The following is a 21,502-nucleotide window of genomic DNA, read 5'->3' as shown; positions in this document are numbered from 1 at the left end:
GCTCCTATAAGGAGAAAAGGAGAGAAAAAAGAGACGCGCGCGCCGAAGACCTACATATCGAGGAGAGGCGCGCATGCTTGCGGGGCCTATGAGACGGCGCAATGTGGCAAGCACGCCGTTCTCCTCTGGCCCAGCATCACCATGAGGAGGAGTAGATGGAAAAGGGGGGGGCGGGGGAGGGCGAAAGAGAGGCTAGCTGGCGATCGGTGCGACGAACGGCCGCCAGTTGTCCGCCGGCACTCCGCCAACGCTATAGAGAGGCTCTCTTGCTTCTGCACTCCCTCTTGCTCGCGCAGGCCTTCTCGATTCGTCCGCCCACAAGCAACTCCGATTTTTGCTCCAAACAACATCCTCCCCACAATCGGGACGGTCGTTTTTTAGCACCGTCTATTTTTTTTTTCTTTTTCTTTTTTTTTTGTTTTTTGTTTTTGTTACCGATCAATTATTTTACCAAAAAAACAAAAAAGTACAGTAAAATGGCCAAGATAGCGCTGATCGCTTTGGCGATAACTTGCGGCTGGGGGGCAGTCCTCGCCGAGGAGTTCAAGATGGAGCAGACGTACGTGCCGGAGGTGTGTGACGTTAAGTCGAAGATCAACGACCAGCTGACCATGCACTATACCGGCACGCTCAAGGACGGCACGAAGTTCGATTCAAGGTCAGTGACACCCACGCGCCTCCGCTCCGCTTCTCACTCTAAGAGGGATTTTTTTTTTTTTTTCTCGAGACCCTCGGTCATGATCGGGTGGTCGGACTTTCGTTGCTTCGAGATCGGTAAAAAAAACTCCCGATCGATATAGTAGTAACAAGTTGGGTGGAAATCGTTTCGATTTTCGTGTCGACGTAGTCGGATCGAGCGTGGGATCGATTTTCGTGAAAGCAGTATAGCGTGGCACGGCTGTAGTAGTGATGTTCGAGGACCCGATGTTCCATATGGAATGAGACGTATACATGCCGCAGAGAAGTCAAGTGGACGGCATGAGTCACCGAAGTTAGACTCATCAAAGTTAGAAACGCGGCAATGCTTATAACCACAAAGGGATTTTCATTAATATTTTGACAATGAGTTAATTTTATAAATTGGAATTTGAATACCGTATAGTTTGAGCGTCTTTCGGGGTCAGTGAACAATGAAAACTGGAGCCCATGTTATCTACTAGATCGAGAGAGAGTAGAACGAAAAGAACAGTTTTCCCTTACCCACATGTCCAAACAGTATATAAGTACCATGCGTTACTTTCTAAACGTGAGGCAACAAACTTTGTCTCTTTTACAAGCGTCAGAGCCACCTTTAACGTTCATCAACGAGTTTTCATTCATAAAAGGGACCGTAGAAGCACGTACCTCCATCACAATCAATATGATCCTTTGGAGAAACTACAAATTTTCTTTTTTTTTTTTAACTTTCTTTATTTGAATTCACCCTTTTTATTTTACTTTTTTCTACCCCTAGGGGAAAGTTTTGGCTTATCTTTTTTCATCGGTGCGGATGCAGCCGGTGCAATAACCCATAAATCCTTTGCAGCTGAGCTTCAAATTAATCGCAAATAATAAATTTTCCCTAATGGATTTCCATATTTCACTACATCGAAAAAGCAATAGCTCTGGATGTAAGCGCGAATGAATCTTGATAAAGTGAGCCCCTCCGATTCCAACAGATAATCGCACCATACCGATTTAATTTATAAAGTGAAAGTACACCTCAGCACTCCGAGATCCCTTGTAATTTACTTACTATTACCATTGGGTCGTACTCAAAGCCATAAAGTCTCATTTCTCGAATAGTATGCACCAGAAACACTCGTTTGTAGTTTTAAACCTTGTGCAACCCTGTAATTAAACAATACTGCTTCTATCGCATGGCTTCTGTGAGACCCCCGTAATTAATTTGTAGAATAAATATATACACCAGACCGTGAATCAAAAGATGTATAACCTTTTTTCAAAAAAATAAATGCTTCTTTTGTCCCACACTGTACGAAAGTTCGAGACTTTAATCAACGAACCAAAGTTCCACAAGTTGGGAAAAAAAAATCCAGTCACCTTCGTACCGCGGGCACTGCTCACGCGAGCAGACATCGGAGCAGCTAATAATGGTGCGTTTGACTTACGTCACGATGACGAGGATTTGCGTGGCTCTGCCCGACATAGTAGTGGAAAAGAAGGGGGTGCCATATGGAAGCCGTTTCTCAGGCTTTTCCAGCCGAGTAAACCGATCCCCCGGAGAAACACGTGCTCGGAAATATTTTACCGGGGAACGGACCAGATTCCACTTTCGCGGCAACACCGAGAAATCCAATAAAGTTCGCGTCCTTTTTTATTTCTGTTGACGACGCACAAGCTGGGAAGGAGGAAAAAAAAAAAAACAACGACCAAAGGCTTCCCCTCGCGTTTTCGCCGATACGAAAGGGCACTTGAAAATATTATCCACCACTCCGCGGAAATTCTCATTGTTTCTTTCGGCAAAGTCCATTACGACGCCCATTATACCGGACGCTCGAGACTTTCGACTCGAAAGAGCCTTAACGAGCCTTTTCCTGCGCCGAGCTCCAACTGCTCGACTCGTTACGTATTAGGTGCTCCTTACACGCTCGAGGGGTCAGAGTACTTTTTTGCGGACAGAGTTTTATTTTTCAACATTTCACTCCCCACCATCGTCTTTCAGAGTCCTCCCTGTTGATAACCACGCGATTAAAAGAATAATCATCCCGTTGGAGCGCGTCTCGAAAAAAAGCGGATCAGTTTGGCTACGTACTCGATATCTTGTTTGGTCGATAAAGACTTGCCCCCTTCTCGATCGTATCACGTATACATTATACATAGACGCAGATGCGGGTATACGTACAACACATGGAATGCGAGTAGAGGGAAGGGAGCATGTAACGCGATCTCCTCGATCCTGGCTTATGCGCATCTGAAACTGGCAGTTTTGCAAATCGCAGCGGATGGCTGGAGAGAAAGAAGAAGCGGCTCTCTGGCTGTCGTCTCGGTTATACACGTGTACTGCATAAATATACTCGCGGGCGCGAGTCAAAAGCGCCGCCCGTATATGGGGATCCCTCGGAGCTGGTTCAAGGTGTGAAGCGTCGCTCGTATAATACATATATATATATACTTACGTTCGGTTTTCCCGGCCGTCGCCGGCTCGTCGTTGTGAAGAATTGATGTTTCGCAACGAAACTATAACTTACAGGTGCTACCCGGTGATGGGATAAAATGAAAAAAATCTCACCGAGCGCGTTATGCGTACCCCATCTCGGTTTTCTCATCGCTCGTCACTCTGAACGATTATTCAGAGTGTTGGGGAGACAAATGATGCCAGAAACGTTCGCGCATCGGTTTCAACCCTAACTTACGACAGCAGCAGCTCAGAACCGGAGCCAAGGATAAATCTTCCAAACAAACATTGCGTATACTTACTTGGCCTATACGTACCTGTACGTACGTACACGAGCGACATCCTTGGGCCCATGTTTATCCAGTAGTAGGAAGTGTGTAAGTAAAAACAAAATTTATAAGATGAGTGTATGTATGGAAGCGCGAAGGAATAAGAGGGAGGGAGTCTATGTGCTTTGAGTAATTAGCCTCATCCACTAGCGTCTTACCTTTCTTTTTTCCTTGAAAGCTCCAAATCTTCGTTTCCAACTACGCCGTCGTACACTCTGTGCCTTGATTTATCATTGCTAGGTTTTTGTGTAGTACACATCAGCTAAATAGTACCAACGAGTGGAGACCCAAAAATGGCCGGGCTCGCCAAATCTTACCGATCCCTGCGATACGTGGGGCCGTTGTAAGTACCGTTAATGTGCTCGTATAGACGGGGAGAAGAACAGTTAAGCCGTTCTTGTGGAGACCAAGCCGAGTACCTCCTATTGTAGTTCAGTGTCCGCAAAAAAAAAAATTCAAAGTTAATGGATTGATTGACGCGTTTTCACGCTCTCTCCTCTCAGAGTGCCATTTTAGAATCGAATTGTTGGACGGCACTTTATACTTGCAAAAGAGCTTATTCGACGGTCTTACATCCCAGAGTATGGAAATGAGTGATTGTTCTGCTTTACTTTTACTTTAGTCTTGCCGTATTTATATTAACCAAGGAACCTCATCAGTTGTATGGATATTAGCGTTATCTAGTGCTATTTAACCATTTTTCTCCTCTGATAAAATATTAAAAAGACATTTGTTTGAGCAGCGTTTTTGCTCTGCAACCTATTTATTTATCGTTTAATAATTAGCGTATAACTAAGAGAATAATAACGTACACTTTGTTGTCCGTATAAAAAGTTTAAGTTTTGACTAAATAAAAAGGTTTGACTATAAGCTATAAAATAAAAAAATTATCAAAACAACAGTTTCTTTTGATAAACGTATTTCGGTGCTTTTGGCAAAGATAGCACGAACTCGCTGGGATTGAAAAGTCAAATGTACACTTGGAGAGGAGAGCAAAAAGTAACCATAGCTCAGGGCAATCAATTAAGACACGATTATAAAAAAATAGAGTCATGAGAATGTCTCTCCGTAGAACCACCGGCACTATTAAAGCGATGTAACGACGAACAAAACGCTGTGATGTGCATCAAAACGCTCGTCTGTACGTCCCTCTGGACTGTATATACGAATGTATGTTTGTACTTTTGCGCTTACAATAGCCATTTTCTCTCTAGCTATCTTGCCGTGGCACATGCGTGCCGTGCCTTTTTTTTGTTGGCGTCCCACCACGCGCCCGGGTCTTCTCTCTCGTTTCCTCGTTATTTCGTTTTTCATGCACTCTCCCTCATTCAGCCCGAGCTTTAAACGCGGTGCCGTATGGCCGTAATACTCTGAAAGCTCGTGCGTGTAGTTTTTTTATTTCCACTCGCGCTTGTGGCTTGAAAAACTGCGCGGGGATGCAGCTGTTTCTATTTTGTTCTCGGAATAGAACGGACAAGAATATTCTACACCGCTATTGTTTCGTGAATGCCGTTGGACGAAGAATAAACAGTGTTTATCTTGAGCGTGAATTTAAAAAAAAAAAAAAAGGGAAAAAAAAGGATGGATGTGATTCACAAACACATTTTTCGAAAAAAAGCCCATGCGGTTATTGCCAGGAGTATTCGAGCCAATGCACTGGGGAGAAAGAGCTTACTTGCGCGTTATTGAATGAGGATCGGAGAAAAACGAGCTTGCGAGAATCAAAGAGGAGGAGCACACAAAATGCGAGTATATTACAGTGTTTAAGGCCTGGCACACATACGCGGGCGTGCACTTATTTTCGCATCGGGGCGTCGGGAAAACATTTTTCGCTTTTTGTTCTTACCGTTGAAGCGGCAACGCGCGCGATACGCAGAAAAAAGCTCGTACGCGCTGGAAACTTTGGATCTCGGCAAAGTGCACGGGAACATCGCTAGTGCGTGGAAGAAGTGTTAAAAAGTCTTGTGTGGCAGATTGTTGGAGGGCTTCGACGTGTAGCTCCGATCGATAGAAAACCCCCACGGTAAATGTACATAACCATTATTATTTCGAACGGTACACCAATGTCGAATAATTGAAACGCCTGTTTAAGCCAGTGCGAGGAAACAGTTATCCAGATTAAATATTTTCCCATCCAGTTATACCTTTTTTCAAAATCAAGTTTATTCTTTGTACTCTAGCATGTTACAAATATTTACATGTTTGGACGTTTATCATTACGTACAGTAGGTATACATATATGGCTGGTTTTTTAAAAAACTCCTTAATTTATTTTCCATACCAAAACCACTTCAGCGCAACAACAAAAAAAAGTACTAGAGAACGTAAAAAAGCGACAGCAAATCGATAGTGGAAAATGAAACATAAGAAGCCGAGAAAAATCCATGAGATACGTCATCGGATGATTCTATCGTGCACACGTGTCTCTCACACACAGACGCAACGTCACGTCGCATCCGGTCGTCTCCAGCACCCGATAATGCAAGCCATGACGCCGACAACGTCAACGAGGTCGCCTCGCGGCATTATCAGGTCTGGCACGCTGGATGGCACAACTCGTGTAGGATGTATATGAGTGGAGGAAAAAAGAGCCAGATGAAAGATAAGTGCGCCCAGTACGTTGCAACCCCGCCAAATCCTCTCCTGGAAATTCGCAGGAAGAATAGCTCAGGCCTTCGGACTCGATGCGCTGACACAGAGGGCCTGTCTGTGTGATCTCCCCGTGGATTTGATCCTGATAGGCGCTTATCGCGAACACGCTACGTATGGGCACAGACAGACATCCGTGGCTAGATAAAGTAGTGCTCTCTCTCTCTCTCTCTCTGCGAATGCTGATCCCAGATTTGACGCCTGGCTGTACAGCGTGGGTGTGATGCAGCGTGTGGTGGTTGTTTCGCTGATAATCTGAACTGTTAGAGATGAAAGGTGGGTTATTGAAATGGAGGCACGTGTATGGCGATGGTATCGTGTATTTCGATCGATCGATGGATTTCCTGCTTGAATTTTGCTGCCTTTAGATGTCACGATTATAGATCGAAGGATTTTTTTATCATCACGAACAGTATAAATCTTAATAAAAGTCAGTTTATCGTTTATATATGATGGACTAAGACTGCAGAAAAAAAGCTATAGTTGGTTAGTAAAAATAGTAGTGATAATGATAAACTACAGTAGTTGATGAATAATAATAAATGCGAGGCAAACATGTTGAATGAGAAAAATGAGCTGAAGCCAAATCTACATTATTTAAAAGCATTAATAACAAGGTACGATTTAACCAGCTCCTTTCCCATGAGTTCTTTACAAACTATGGAGACAATATTGTATTACAACCTGTGCTCTGTTTCGTTTTTAAATATAAAACGAAGCTAATTTTTTCGATCCATTGAATTTAATAGTTTTTAATTCTTCAATTGTTATAGAATTTGTGCCTCACATGCCAATATTCTTTTTTGTCAAAAGATGATTACTTTATTGAGAGACACCACAGTGATTTCAAAGCATTTTATCATTTTATCATCATCACCAAATACTCATTTAGTTAGTAACACAGATGGGAAAATTTCTCTTAATGCCCCATCAATACAAGCGTTTTCTGTTTTAAATAATTTAGCCTCGTGGTATTCGAGGATGAAAGTATAATGTACACATCCCATTAGTCCCAAAATCATATCACATAGTATATGCACATGTTCACCTCCAAAACCAATAATAATGAAATGGGTAAAAAATAACTCAATAGTCTCCAGCCGGTACTTATCCCTCCAACTACAGTTCGTTCAAGCTTGCAGTAGGTACATCGCAAAGACTCGACGATCGTCATGAATAATTATGTAACTGAGGACAATGAAACACTCGCGATGAATGTCGCTTAATTAACCACATATGTATCTTATATAAACAAGCCCCTTGAAGCACAAAAGGATGAAAAAAAAACAAAAAAAAAAAACAAAAAAAAATGTAAGTCTGAATGTACGAGTCTGCTTTTGTATCCGCGTACGCGTCTGTTTTCCAAAAGAATTTCAAAGACCAAACTGTACTTACCGTATACGTACATAGAACAAAAGAAGAAGAACAAAAAAAAAAAAAAACAGACTCCTCCACTCATCCGCAACGCGTGGCAGGTCGTTCCCAAAAGTATACACGGGCAGGTACGGCGAAACCAATCGGCTTCTGCATTAATTAACGCGAGGAGCTGTTGCAGCGCGTATACACATATCTGCCCACGCCCCGCCCCACGCAAACATTCATCCTCATTAGAGGGAGGCGAGATGTAGAAAGAGCCAATTTGTCCCCGACGCGCACAATGACGGGGACCTGATGCACCTCGTGTGTACCTATCCCTGTACACACACGGTTACGTCGACGAGCTAAACGCAGGGGAGACGTTACGCGCTGCCTTTGTGTGCACGCGATACGCGCGGTCCTCTGTACTCGCCCCCCCACCCTCCCTATGGGAGGAGATCGTACAATGTATACACTCTCTGCTGGTTTACCTTCCGCGATTTCACGTGCCTCCTCCACCGGGGGAATCTTTTTTTTCCCCTTTGTCTACCCGCTCGCCTTTTTCTTCTCGTTTGCTTATCCGTGAGAGGCATCCGCTATTGTTTTATGCACTGTACTCTGGCTTTGAGGCGCCGCGCGGCCTTCATTGTGTAATCGTACGTGCGCTCCCGAGTGTACAATGGCGGGACGAGAGGAGGTGAAAAATATGTACGACACGGCATGTGCTGAGACGGGGATAATGTATTATCGAGCGAGTTGTGCTGGTGTAAAGAAGGGATTTGATTGTTTTGCTCTCGTGATTGCCTGCGCGGCTGGTGTAGGTGCGTTTCGTTCGGGAAAACCGTTAGAACGCGCTTGCGAGATGCTTCCGCGAGCCCGAGAGGATCTTCCTCCGATTCAAAAGTTTTCTTGTTTCACTCGATCCCCGGGACTTTCGTCGCAAGGGGAAGTTGGAAAGATTTTCTCGCGGCGTGCCGCGGCGCTCTTGTTTAACTGAAGCGAAGTGTACGGGGGGGTACTTTGACTCCTTGTATGATTTGTGAATGACGGAGTTATCGAATAAGTTTGATTAAAAATGTTTGTGAAAGTCATACTTTTTTTCCCTTGACTTTGTGTCAGTTGATTCTTTTTTTATTTTTCTCCTATTTCGTACCGGTGAGTTTTTTCAATGAGGTGGATTTCAAAAGCTCCTAATTGTCAATCCAGTGTCTACGGGCTTTTTATTACTTGAAAAGCACTAAGTACAAAATTAGCTAGAAAAAAGTTCAAAAGTTCAAAATCAACGTCACACTATTAGCTCACAGTGGTAGCACAGAAACAATTATAATTAGCTTTTTTTTAATGTAATTTACTGTTTTATGATATTGCTTTTGCAAACTTCGTATATGCAGGATTTATAAATATAAATGCACAAAAAGCGGTATTTGAAATATTAAAAACCGACTGAATTGAGTATGAACTCAACATGAAATATTCCAAAAATGTGCAGCAAGCTACATTGAAAAGTTAATTAAAACGTACATGTCAATAGCATGAAGAAAATTCCAGTAGCTGAAAATACTTGTTTTTAAAGTTAAATTTGAACATTTCCGATTTTTAATAACAGAGTACTAGTATATTCGAAAAATTACCAAGAAATCCCAAAAAATGAAAATAAAATCGGTTGTAGAACATGTGTGTATATGAATAAGCTCTTCACGTATTACCACTATTCTGTTTATTCATATAATTAGGCACAATACGAAACTAGCATCCAGTGCCCGTAATTTTCTTTCCCCTACCCTTTGAGCTTTGTCCAAGTTTCTCTCTCACAGGATCCCGCTCTTTTACTCCCTTCAACTCGCGGGAATACAAACATAAATTAAAATCATCGCATCGTTTGATCACGGCACATTTTCGTGAAATTTTCGTCTTTTCTGTACTCACTATCTAGCATATTGCTTGATGTAGAGTTTCTATAGTTTCTATATATTTAACATATCACTATATACATGCATTGTTTGATTTAAAACAACTAAATTGAATTTAGAGATGAAAAGAAATTCTCGACTTTTTGATTAAACGAAAGATCCTTGTACCAGTTGCCATTGAATTCGACTGAGATTTCCCCACAGCAGCCGTACAGCTTAGGATCAGGAGCAAATGTAGCTTGAAAATCAGGTCTGTCGGTTCATCGAGATTCCCAATAATAACCACTTTGATCGAGGATTACCTTCCGCCCTTCCCACTTTCCTCCATTTCGATTAAATTTTCCGTCTTTAAAAAGAGAAATCCTCTAGAAGTACCGTACACTGATGAGATTTTGAATGGGTAATAAGACCTGAAACTAAAACCGCCAGACGAGAGATATTGCTAGCGTGTAATTGTAGTTTGAAGATGAGAGTGAGCTAGAGGTCGCGAAACCTTAGCTCTCGAGCAGATAAGTAGAGGACAAAGTAATGAAAGGAGAAGGGGTCGAGCTTGAGTAGACTTATACCGTCTATTTATAGAGTGTCACGTTCAATGAAAGGAATTGTTAGCGCCATCGAGTTAAATGCGTTTCGACTGCATTTGAAAATCTTTTGTCTACATCTAAGTATTTGTATTAATAATTTCCCATTTCTCTGTTTTAATATTCATTCTTATGAAAAAAAACAACATAAAGTTAAAGTACTGATTTCAATAATTTTGCGTAGAAGCTCGTATTAGGATGGATAAAATTTATTTTAATCATTTCTCGTAATCCAGAGTAACCTCCAGGTTTCTCAAAAAATGGAAAGTAATTTTGCATACCCAGATTTTCATTAAAATATACTTATAACACTCGTTTACTTAACTCGAAGAATCACTGTGGTGAAAAACCTTTGAAGCATATATGTGCTATTTTACGAGCTCGTTAGAGTAAAGTAACAAAATTAATCAACTCAAAACGAGGAATCAACGTAAATTTCTATAAACAATTCACTTGGCTCATGAAAATCAAAATTACGTAAACTAATCGTCAAAAGTACGTGTACTGTACCCTGATGTAGAGCAACATAGATACTTATTATTTTCTTTCGTCTGTAACGTTGAAGCACATGTTTTCACGAGTACACACCAGGTACGCAATATATATTCTTCCAGCAGGAGGAGGAGGAGTATCCGTGCCTGCGTTTCGAGCTGCTCTTCACCCACTTTATATACCGGACGTGTTTTCCGTCCACACGTATATATATACGTATGCACAAGGACTCCTAATGAAAAGCGTATAAAACGTAAATTAGCCGAGCGTTGCGGATTCAGGACTCGTCTACTCGCTCTCTCCCCTTCGCGTTTAAATATCTCCCCAGCAAGTCGGGCTCCCTGCTGCAAATGGAACATTTTGCGAGAAGATGTAAATGAAAACACATGCACCCACACACCCGTTTTTCGGTCTTATTCTAACTCTTGGCCAGTTTTTCACATTCAAGTGGCAGGACGACGAGGACCAAAAAAAAATCAGTTGGCTATACCTACCTAACAGTTGAAAGCGACTTGTCGCGTTGAAGATTCATTAGCAGCCAACCGGATGCGTTTAAATTGCGATTGCCGAACTTGACAACTATAACTCGATAGCAGCGTCTACCGGTGGACGTTCAGATTCACCGATTAACTGATTAGTCTTCCTTTTTCGCGGCGAACGGTTACTCTAAAAACAAACCGATGCATTATTCACGCTAATGGAAACTGCCTCTTTAAATTAAACTTGGATCATCGCGATAGCAGTGTTAGTGGGACAGTGGTTTAAAAAAAAAAAAAAAAATCTCGAATAAAAAAAAGACAGATCCTCTTCAAAGTCCGTAAATTTATTCATATCGCACTTGACTGCCCTGGGTAAAAGTAAAGCTTACGAGGGGTTTTACACTCTTAATTAACCAGCAGAGCGTGTCCCTCTTGTCTCAGGTGTGCTCTCGGCTTCGTTCAACCGTAAGTATGCCAGCCGTGGCCGAAAAACCTTCGCTTCTACAATTTTCGCTCTCGGGGATTAAAATTTTCGCTCTCCTGCGTCCACGATCCCGTGTACAACGGGGACACGTTACGAGCACATCTACGCATCAAAGTCGGGCGTCCCTTCCTTCCGCGTGTACACCTGTGCAGTGCGCAATGCATATAAGCAAGCTGGTGGCTTTGTGCCCGCGGGGCTTTCAATTAAAGCGGTATTGTTTCGCGTCGGAAAGACAAACAGGCACCCAGTCTATACTCAACAAGTTCGTCTTATCGCACTTCCGTGCACACAAAAACATAGATGGAAAGTCCTCAACGCGCAAACACAAGTTACATCTTCGCACATGCGCGTGCAACTTTACACTCGACGGGCTCGCTTCAATCTAGGTGAACTGTCGCAATCCCGACACTCGAGATGTGTGTATACACGAGGTCCTGTCTATGATTCCCATTTTAATATTCATGCCGAAATTTTCATCACGATTCGTTGTTGTTACCACCATGTGTATGGGGAAACATTTTATTACCCCTTTGTTTTGGTTTATTCGTACACAAGTTTTTTTCAAACCAATGCTAGTAAATAAATGTGCAAAACAATTTGGTATACATTCACCTATTGTACTACAATAAAAATAAAAATTTGTTGAAGAGAAAATCTTTTAGTTTTTCAGAGTTGGATTATAGCTGCATTGTGTTGAGTGTTGATAAATTTGAGTATATTTTTTGGATTAACGTGTCATTCTTGGCTCGTTTTTCTTTGAAGTTTTTTAGACAGTACTCTTTCAGTGCCTAATAATTATTAAGACCGAGACAAATCGGTTGATTTTTTTAAAAATAAAATTAAAAAAAAAAAATTAAAAATTCAAACTCTCTGTACACTCGGATTTTAATGTGTGTCCATCGTAATAAATATGTCCTTTTATGGTAAGAGTCGAAAAAAATGAGCGGAAAACAAAGAGAAACGCGTGACAGTCCAATCTCTCGACAACTCGCGAGTGGATAAAACATTCAGGCTCTGCTCCTCGACGACAACAGGCAGCGCAAGCAACACGTGCTCGATGTGAGGTGCATTAAATTTCGATGCAATCGGAGCACCTTGTCGTCTCAAAGGGACGCGCGTAAAAGTTGAAAAACCCGACGGTCAACGCGCGACACTCGTAGAATAGAGTGACTGACTCTCGCGCCAGTCAATACGAAAACGCATTCCTGGGGACTTTAAACGGAAGCTCTTTGTGTTTCACTTCTGTTTTCCAGCATCGTATTTTTTCTCCGGTGGGGCGATAAATTGGTCGCCCCTTTGCATTCGAATGGCGGCTGGATTGCCAAATATTGGCAAACACGAGTGGAGTCCGATGTGCCAAGTGTTCATTCGCGAGAGCGTCGATTGTTTGTTTCAGAATTTATAGCGAAAAATTCTGGCTTTCCGGCGGAAACCATTGCCATGCTTCACTCGACGATACCGCGAGTAACTCATCCCGCTGAGTTTGGTTCCACTTTATTTTAATCTTCTCCTCCACGTGTACGAGAGTCCAAACAAAGTGGCAAGAAGTTTTTCTTTTATCCGTCAAACCGGTTCTCGTCGACGATGGTAGATCGATTTGGGCTTCTTCGAACCATGCCATTAGGAGTTTTTGGAGAAAAGAAGAGTAGGAAAAAAAAAAAGCTTAAACCGAGCTACCCTGTGCCCTGAATAATAGCATTTTATTGGATGACGGATCGAGTTTTGGAAATTCGATAAAGTAAAGATTCATTTTCACTAAACCCATTAGATGGCAACGAAAGTCCTCACTTTTACGTACGAAAGCTAACGAGAAATGATACAACTCGACTCAATGTCATATTAAACGCACAGCGTAGATGAATAAATGAAACCTAAAACTATAGTTTGAAGGTATTATAGTATGCAGAGGTAACAGAAGATTTTATTTGTTCTTTGAATCGTTGATTAAACCAAGTGTCACTTTGTGGTGCATTTAGATATAATTTGAAAAAAACAAGTTAGATTTTACTTGTTCAAAGAAACAAGTAATATTTTTGAGCAGCAACAAAGAGATGATACGATATTTACAAGATTTCATCAAATCGAGCTCTTATTCGTAAAACTCTGATGCAAGTTAATTTGAGGAAAGACCAAGTATAACTTATTGAAATTCTTGAAAATGCTGGCTAAGCACTCTTTCAAATTTTCATTGAAAAGTCGATTCTGTAAAATCACGGGGATCTTTAAGTGCACTTTCATTAAATCATGGAAACCAGCATAAGAAAACTGATTTGGTGGGGTATTTTACTTTCACGAATAGTACATGCATTGTTCCTGACCAACGATAAGTAAAACATTTGAGGACCGTAGATATAGTTTTGAGATAGCATTTTCGAATCAGTGCATAGAGCATATTTTTACTGCTCATGACATGAGAGTCCAATATAGTATTAATGTACGTACATCTGGTATTTTTACTATTTATCTAACGGAGATAACTAATAACTATTTCTTCGGGCTCTTAAACTCAGCCAACAGAAAATCAATATTTGCTCGGTACATTATCAATATATTGATGCAATTCACTCAAATAAATAATTTCTTATTCTTTTAATTTTACTCCAAAATTTTAACTTTGTTAGCATCCAATTTTAGACGTTTCATCGTCTACTTTCGGTCGAAATAAATAATTTTACTTATTTTTAATTGATTTGTGAATTATTTGTCAAGGAAAAACCAATCATCCAATGTAATGAAATGAAAATTGTCCCAGACAAAATGCCATGACTTCCATAGTTCTATTTTCATTGGCATACGTCATAGTAGAACAATGAAAAAATTATGTTAAAACGCCCAGTCCCTCGTCAACAATATTTGTAAGAGGATAAGCCGAGTCCACGCAAAAAATTCTCGACAGCACGTCACGTCCGAGGCATCACTCCCCATCAAATATTCAAACGAGCGGGGGGATTTGGAAAAAACCACGTTTGGACAATAAATCTACGGCGAGAAACTGCGTACCGCTCGCTTGAGTTGAAAAATAATGCTGTCAACTCTTTTCAATATTCCGAGTGCACTGCGCGGCAGATCGAGAGATATTCAATGGGGAAACGAAATGTACCCCAATAACTGCAAGTGTACACACATCGGATTTTTTTTCGGTAGTGTATTATCACTACTTAGCTACACGGTCTAGGTGTAACACAGAGGCACTTTTTGTTCCGTGAAGCAAATGTTTAGCAAAAATGTTGTCCGACCGTGTCTTACACGTCCAAAACAAGCGTACAAACTTCGAAAGCGCTCTCAAAGGGTCAACACATAAAGCCCAATGAGTTCGTCGTACCTCAAGACGCAACCTAAAGGTAACTTACGATTCATCATCGGGGAGAAAAATAGAGCCAAAGTATGCAACCCCAGGACCACACGGAGGACGAAAGCACTTTTCTCTCGTTGTCTGATTAACAACGCGTTTGCGCGGTCGAAGCTCCAACTCTCTCCTTTCACCTATACCGAACGTTGTGGAGTCGGCGTGAACTGCAAAGTCGAAAGTTTCGGCGGAAGTCGCGCGAAATAATTAACGAAAGGCTGGGAAGCGCCACTTTTCGCCGGGGCTCAAATATTTACCGCACCCATCGAGCTTTCGAGGGCTGCATCGCACATAATGGGCGCTTCGAGCTTTCCGGCCGAGTTTTCTGTATACTATACGGCCAGAGGTGATGGATATCCTGCAGGACGGTAGCGCGCTAAATATCTCGGCAGCCTGTTGGACTCGTGAAAAGTTTTTTTTTTTTCGATTACCAATGCTACGCTGTTTGACCTCCCATGGTTGTCATTTGCTTTTGGGTTTTGCAGTTAAACAGTGGTGTACAGGCTCATTGGTCAATGCTTCGTTTGCTTACGGGCAAAACGTGTTTGCCAACGATTTCAAATGCCCCGGGGTGCGTCGAACCGATCGGCTGTGCACACGAAACTGGGGGTGGGGGTGTTTGTTTTCGGGGTAAATTTTTTAGCGTGAAAACATCAGGGTTGTGTTTTTTTTCAACTATTCAAAGTTTGCTACGTTATTTTTGTTTCTTCTCTCGGAAAAGTATTTATTCAAGGCTCGTAGGTTTATTAAATGAAACAAGCCCACTTTCAGGCGATTCGCTACCGAGTGGAGGAACCAGAGCTCGGAGTCGATGCTACTGCCCGACATTGGGACTCGCAACGACCGAAACGGCTTTTTTCCTTCATTAACAACCGGTTTCGCGGTTGATCGCGTTGAAGATAAAAACAGGGTCTCCAAACGGCGATTCGTGAAAAAAAAAAAAAAAAAAAAAAAACGGGCAGTGAGGCGGATCGAGAAAGCAACGCTCCGCAAAATTTCGACAGCCCAAATCGGCTCGACAATAATTTCGGGCCCTCGCGTAAATATAACGAGCGCGCACGTCCGCATTCCACGCCCGAGTGCACTTTCACGTTTGTCAGATCTCGTGGTCGTTTAAAAAAAAAAAAAATTTTTTTTGTTATTATTATTTCCAACACTACATTCAGCGGGCAAAGAGAACTGGAGCAATGGAAAAACCGGTATTCCGATACAAGCGTGGGCACCCTAGTGTAGTGTATCGAAGAGGAGAGGGAGACGCTCTAATTATCGGCTCTGGTTTATTGGCCGCGTACAGGTTCGGATGGGGATTTTTCATTTTTTTTTTTTTTTTTTTTTATCGATTTTTGTGGGATCTCGTATTTCGATGCGCGAAAAAATTAAATAAAGTCGAGCCCTCGCGGGCGACTGCGTTCGACTGGGGCTTGTTTATTTTTAATCGCGTTAACGCGAGGACGGTTCTTCTTTATTGTCACAGGTGCGGGATCGACTGTCAATTAATTCAACAAGCAAAGGGGCACTAAATCGAATCGTTATGAAAAAAAAAAGGTGAATAACAGTACAGGATGAAATATGAAAAGTATCAAAGCGTAAAATCAGCAGAAAGTAACAACAATCGACGTTCGGGCAATTCTGAAAAATCGCCACAATACAAAGTACACCTCGAGAGCACCGTATGCACGAAACTTTCACGCCGCGGAGACGTCGCTACGTATACATACACTACACCGCCACGGGCAACTTTCTCTCCTATAAGAGCGCAAATGTAAAAATACGACCGAGTCGCAATTGCAATCTTCCACTGGGTTTTTTTTTTTCCTCGCTTCGCTGCGTAGCAGTGCAGTTGATAATTCATGTATACAATGCTCGCTAGCACCGTGTAATAACCGGTCGTTTCGCGCGTGCCTCGAGCTCAAGCGAAACGATTAGACCTTGCCGGGAACTCGATTATTCCCCGTGACTTTGCTCTTCTCGAGAAGAGTGGGACAACTTTTGTACAAACAAACGTGGGATTTGTTTACACCCAGAAGAGAGAGAACTTGCTCCTCTCCGGGTGCTCGAAGATTATCCAATATCGGTAGTAGAGGGAAGACTCGGGGATGATACAATGATCCGCCGGTTTTCCAGCGCGAGCTTATGTATAGGGGTGTACAGTAACTCCATTGAACTTTGCCGACGGGGATGGATAATAAGAGCTTGCGGCCGCGAACTTTGCCCCACCCACCCTGGGTAAATATACACCCTGATGCCCCTCGGTCCCTGGTAGAGTTGTACCTTGGATCTCGTTTCCCTGTCTCCGGTGAGGAGTGATATTGTTTTATTTTTCTTGTCCATTATCAGTTTACAAATGTATCGAGAACTGGTGTTTGACTGTACTCGCGGGGCTCGGGGGCAAACATTTTCCACCGACGCTGAAACTTTGACGAGGTTTCAATTAAGATTAGTAGTTTTAATCAACCTTCGTGATTATGTTTGCCAACCATTTGTCGTTTGCCCCCCTATAGTTACGATACACGTTCTGGAGTGTTTGCACATCAGGTGTAACATTTAATCATCTAATTTAATGAAAAGTCATTGATTACTGTACTCTGTTTTTATTTTATCATTCTGCGATCCAACTAACGTTTATCTTTTTTTTCTGATTTCAGGTAAGTTTCCCCTAAGAGCCCGAGAGTCCAGTTGCCCGGTAACGTTCGTAAGTTGTTTTCAATTTTTTGATGTTGGCACTGTGTAGGTCTTGGATTGTATATATCCATCGTTCATCAGAAAATGAAAAACACATCCACTCGAGTGGTCAAAAAAATTGGAGCGTCGGGCCAGGGACTGCAAAGGAAAAATTAAGCTATAGGGTCCCATCGTTGGTCGCCGAGAGCGTAGCCGGGGGAAAAAAAAAAAATATTCGTCAACTGTCTGAGCAAACTCGAAAGTCGAGAGAGCCCGAAGCGTCGGCATGACTTTTGGCCGAACGAAAATTTAAAAAACCCTCCCGCTAACGTGAATAACCAAGAATACCAAGATTGGACGCCGAGAAGGACTACTCTCATCCTTTGTACCACGCGTTCCGGCATCGTAAAAAAAAAAAAAAATTCCCATCCAGAAGGGGAAGGGGTAATCAGCCTCCCATCGATCGGACTATACGAGCTACCTTTTAATCCCCCATCCGCGGGGATGACAATCCAAGCACCATTCATAAAGCAATTTGCTACCCTTTGCTCTTTACCGTAGCCTCTTTACTTTTTTTCCTGCATCCTCCGCTCGATCGTTTCCACGCGAACTCTACATCGTACACCTACCCTTTGACTTGTTTTCTTCGGCGAGAGAGAGCAGCTCCGGGCAACTGCAATTTCCAGCTGCTGTCTTTTGACCGGCGGTGCGCGCCGAGGAAAAGAGCCAAGAGGTGTACCCGTCGTCGGATCAACCGTGCAAGACCGGGGAGAACATAATTAGCGGACCTCGTTACGAGTCCTATTGGGGATGGGGGCACCATCTATCGAGGTACTTGGGGGGAAAAACCAATTAGAGATGATGATGAACTAGCAACGAAATTCGATAAATTGCGAAAAAAAAAAAAAAAAGAAGCCGTACACGGTGCGAGTGGTACGCATAATAAAGAGTGAGTTCTCCGAAGCGCACGCAGGACCCGTGGAGAGTATAACGTCCCGTCCGTGCGGCGTGAAAGTCTCGCGGGAGCGGAGAAAGCCGGTGCGGATGCCCGAAGTTCACTGTCGCAACCTTCCCCGGGTCCGTCCGTCCACCGCGTTGACCTGCTTTCGCGTACACTCGAGCACTCGAACCCGGACGCTGAACTTTCCCACCGAGTTGCTTTTTTTCTTCGGACCCCCTCCCCCCCCTTCTCGAGGAGCGGGTATACGTTGGCGCACGCACTTTCGCCGGACGCTCGCCCGTTTAAAAATTAAAAGTGAAAGATTGCCCGCGCAGCGCGGAGTTGAGCGGGCATAGGCACTTTGGTTTTTTTTTTCTCTTTTTTCGCTTTTTCCTTTACTTAAACTAGACTCGTTTCTGTTGTGAAATAATACCATTGTGTGCTCAGTTGTTGCTTGGTCATTTGCAATTGACAGTATTGCATTTCGTAAAGCAGTATATTTCCAATCAGCTTAAGATTTCACGAGCTGATGAACGGTAAAGTTTCATGTATATGATCTTTTTTTTTATGAAATGCGTGGATTAATAAAATAATTTGACGAATCCCTGGTCGAAAGCTAACTAAGCTCGTACGGAAGGAGAGACCACGACGAAGCTCCCGGTTTAGCTTGTAAATCACACTCGACGAGTCCATATGTGCCTTTTATTTTCCACTCGTATAATCCACCGGCCGGTGAAGCGGCGGATGCACTGACAGCAGAGATGACAGAAATCCGAGCCGATACTGTGTATATTCGGCACTGCCGTGATCTATCGACTGACGTCCATTTGTGTACGGAGTTGTCGCAAGCTTGTTTGTTACCTTTATTTTTCTTCCCTTCCTTTGACTCCGCGACATATGCACGGATGTCACCGCAACTATCATCGTCAGCTAAAATTAAATCCAAGCTCGCTCGGCTCACCTTCAGCTGAAACCGAGAGTCCCAATGGATATTTTCACGTACCACAAACACCGGGCCGGGAGGTAATGAAATATTCCGGTGAGAACGCGTTGACAAACTTTTTTTTGTATCACGCCGTGACAATAACAGATACGGCGCTTTTTCACGGCTCGAGTGGTAAAAACGATCGGGCCGAAGGAAGAGCAACATAAGCGTGCGTGGCTTTTACAGTGACGCATAAAACAATGGGCTTTACGGCCGAATTTGACATTCTAACGGCACGAAAGACGGGAGTCGTGACCATAAACGCGTGAGCGAGCTGCTAATACGGTGGACGCGTCAACGCTGAGCTTCCGTGGCGTATATGCGCAAAAAGCCCTTGGAAAATTTCATGGTTCGATGTAATATGGAGCTCGTGATGTTTATGGATGTGCTTGGGTACGGTGCGCATTTTAAAGGTCTTCAAGGTGTTGTCCGGAGCTTAAATATATGTGCGAAGCGTGTAGCTGCATACCATTAAAAATAATCCATAAAGAAAAAAGCATACCTGTATATACTCAAAATTTGTATCATACGTGCACGAAGGGTTTATCAGCTGGCACGAGGTGAAATATACTTTCGTAATCGTTTTGTACCAAAAAAGGGTTGGCTCCGATAAAAATCGCTTGTAAAGTTATGTTTTTCTCAGTTTCCTGTATTACGTAGGTGGGTCATCATCATGTATCGATTTCTAGCGACTGAGTCCTGAATGCCCCCGTACCCCCTTCGCACCGGAATATGCGTAATACAGAGACATCCACGCGCGAAAAGTCGCTGAAGCAAAATTGAACGATAGGCTCGAAAATTAACAGCTGTAAGTGTAGGTGGGCACAGGGTAACAACGAGCCAGGGTGTAATACGTACACTCGATGCTTGTATGCGCGCATACAAGGCGCAACGATACGGTGGGTCATGTCCCCCGAGTCGTATCAATTTTGCGGGCATTGTGTCCCGTCGTTCGCGTATCGCCCCGTTGCGTTATTTCTCATGCTCGTCCAACTCCTGTGTACTCGCTAGTGTCACTGGTATACCCATTCATTACATCTGGTTACTAACACCAGACAGCTTCGCGCTGCAGATACGTTCACGGGTATACATTTCGTCAGAACTTTTCGATTAATCTGCTTTATGGGACGTTGTCATTTACCAGAGCTCACCTGTGCGAGAAGACACCTTTGGCTGTTCCGCGTTAATTCGTGTCGTACCTTATCGTAGATTGCCGCGAACTTAACGTAAAATTAAAAAAGAGCCATGCAGGGATGGAAGAAAATTGGCGAAGAAGGGAGACGAGTTTAAAAGTTAAATCCACCTCCCGCGTACTTGGGTGTGTCTTTGAGTTCACGAGGCACGTGTCGTTTCCGCGTCACAAAACTCACGAGTCGATTCTCATCTTCTCCCCCCGTTTTTCTCTCATCTTCGCGAGGGTTTTCTCGTCGCCGAGTACGCTAATACCACCCAGAGAGAGCCAACCCCCCTCGAGAAAAAACTCATTACATGATGCTGATGCTTTTCGAGTGGACAGCCCGGCTCTCGCGAAAAATTCCACCAGCCACGCTGAAAGGCTCGCATCTTTTTCGCCTCCCCCTTGATTCTGCCCCCGACTCCTCTTTTTTTCCACCCGGTGCACATCACCTCCTCCACCTCGATCCGTGAAATGTACATCCTCACCGTGCAGCGTTTCACAACTTTTAGGATTCCCCTCCCCCCCCCCCTCTGCTACTCATCATCGGAATTGTCAAAAAAACAGCGCGCCCCTTTCTCCCTTTTGTTCCCATCCTCCGTCATTTCGCCTTTGCTCTCTATTTCCACCCCCCCCCCGTGCTACTTCTCGTGGCATTGTTTTATTTCACTATCACCCCTTTCGCCGCGGCGCCTTTTTTCCTCAACCGGTACGCCACCTCGAAATAATCTATCTCTCATATATTGTACGCTCGTCTCTCGGTCGTTTCATTGAGAACTTTAACAACTCGCGGGACTCTCTGGGTTTTTTTCGTGCACAGATTGATCGTCCGTGAATTGGTGTCCGGCCGAGAGAAAATGAGTGCCCATCCTCTCCTTTTTGGAGTACCAAACAAGAACAAACAAACAAAAAAAATGTCGTGTAATCCCGAGGGAGGAGGAGGAAAAAAAGAAATTCACTCAACTCGCGAGGGAGGCGAGAAAAAGGGCGAGCCCCAA

At 43.2% G+C, this 21,502-nt stretch overlaps 1 protein-coding gene across 2 annotated transcripts in view; it reads left to right on the top strand.

The window, feature by feature from the left end:
* The first annotated feature begins 238 nt into the window (after positions 1-238).
* The window catches only part of Fkbp14 (peptidyl-prolyl cis-trans isomerase Fkb14), a 41,923-nt gene continuing 20,659 nt past the window's right edge, over positions 239-21,502 (top strand). For both annotated transcript variants that reach the window (XM_014359900.3, XM_023392040.2), the window contains exon 1: positions 239-658. In XM_014359900.3, coding sequence (XP_014215386.1) covers positions 477-658 — 182 coding nt within the window. In that variant the 5' untranslated portion in view covers positions 239-476. The remainder of the gene's footprint in view (positions 659-21,502) is intronic.

This window comes from Copidosoma floridanum, unplaced genomic scaffold, assembly GCF_036245765.1.
Source record: "Copidosoma floridanum isolate Cflo_tuat_1 unplaced genomic scaffold, Cflo_Japanese_pri ptg000001l, whole genome shotgun sequence".
NCBI lineage: Eukaryota > Metazoa > Arthropoda > Insecta > Hymenoptera > Encyrtidae > Copidosoma > Copidosoma floridanum.
The sequence above is the reverse complement of the archived record's forward strand: the minus strand, read 5'-3'. Positions and strand labels throughout refer to the sequence as shown.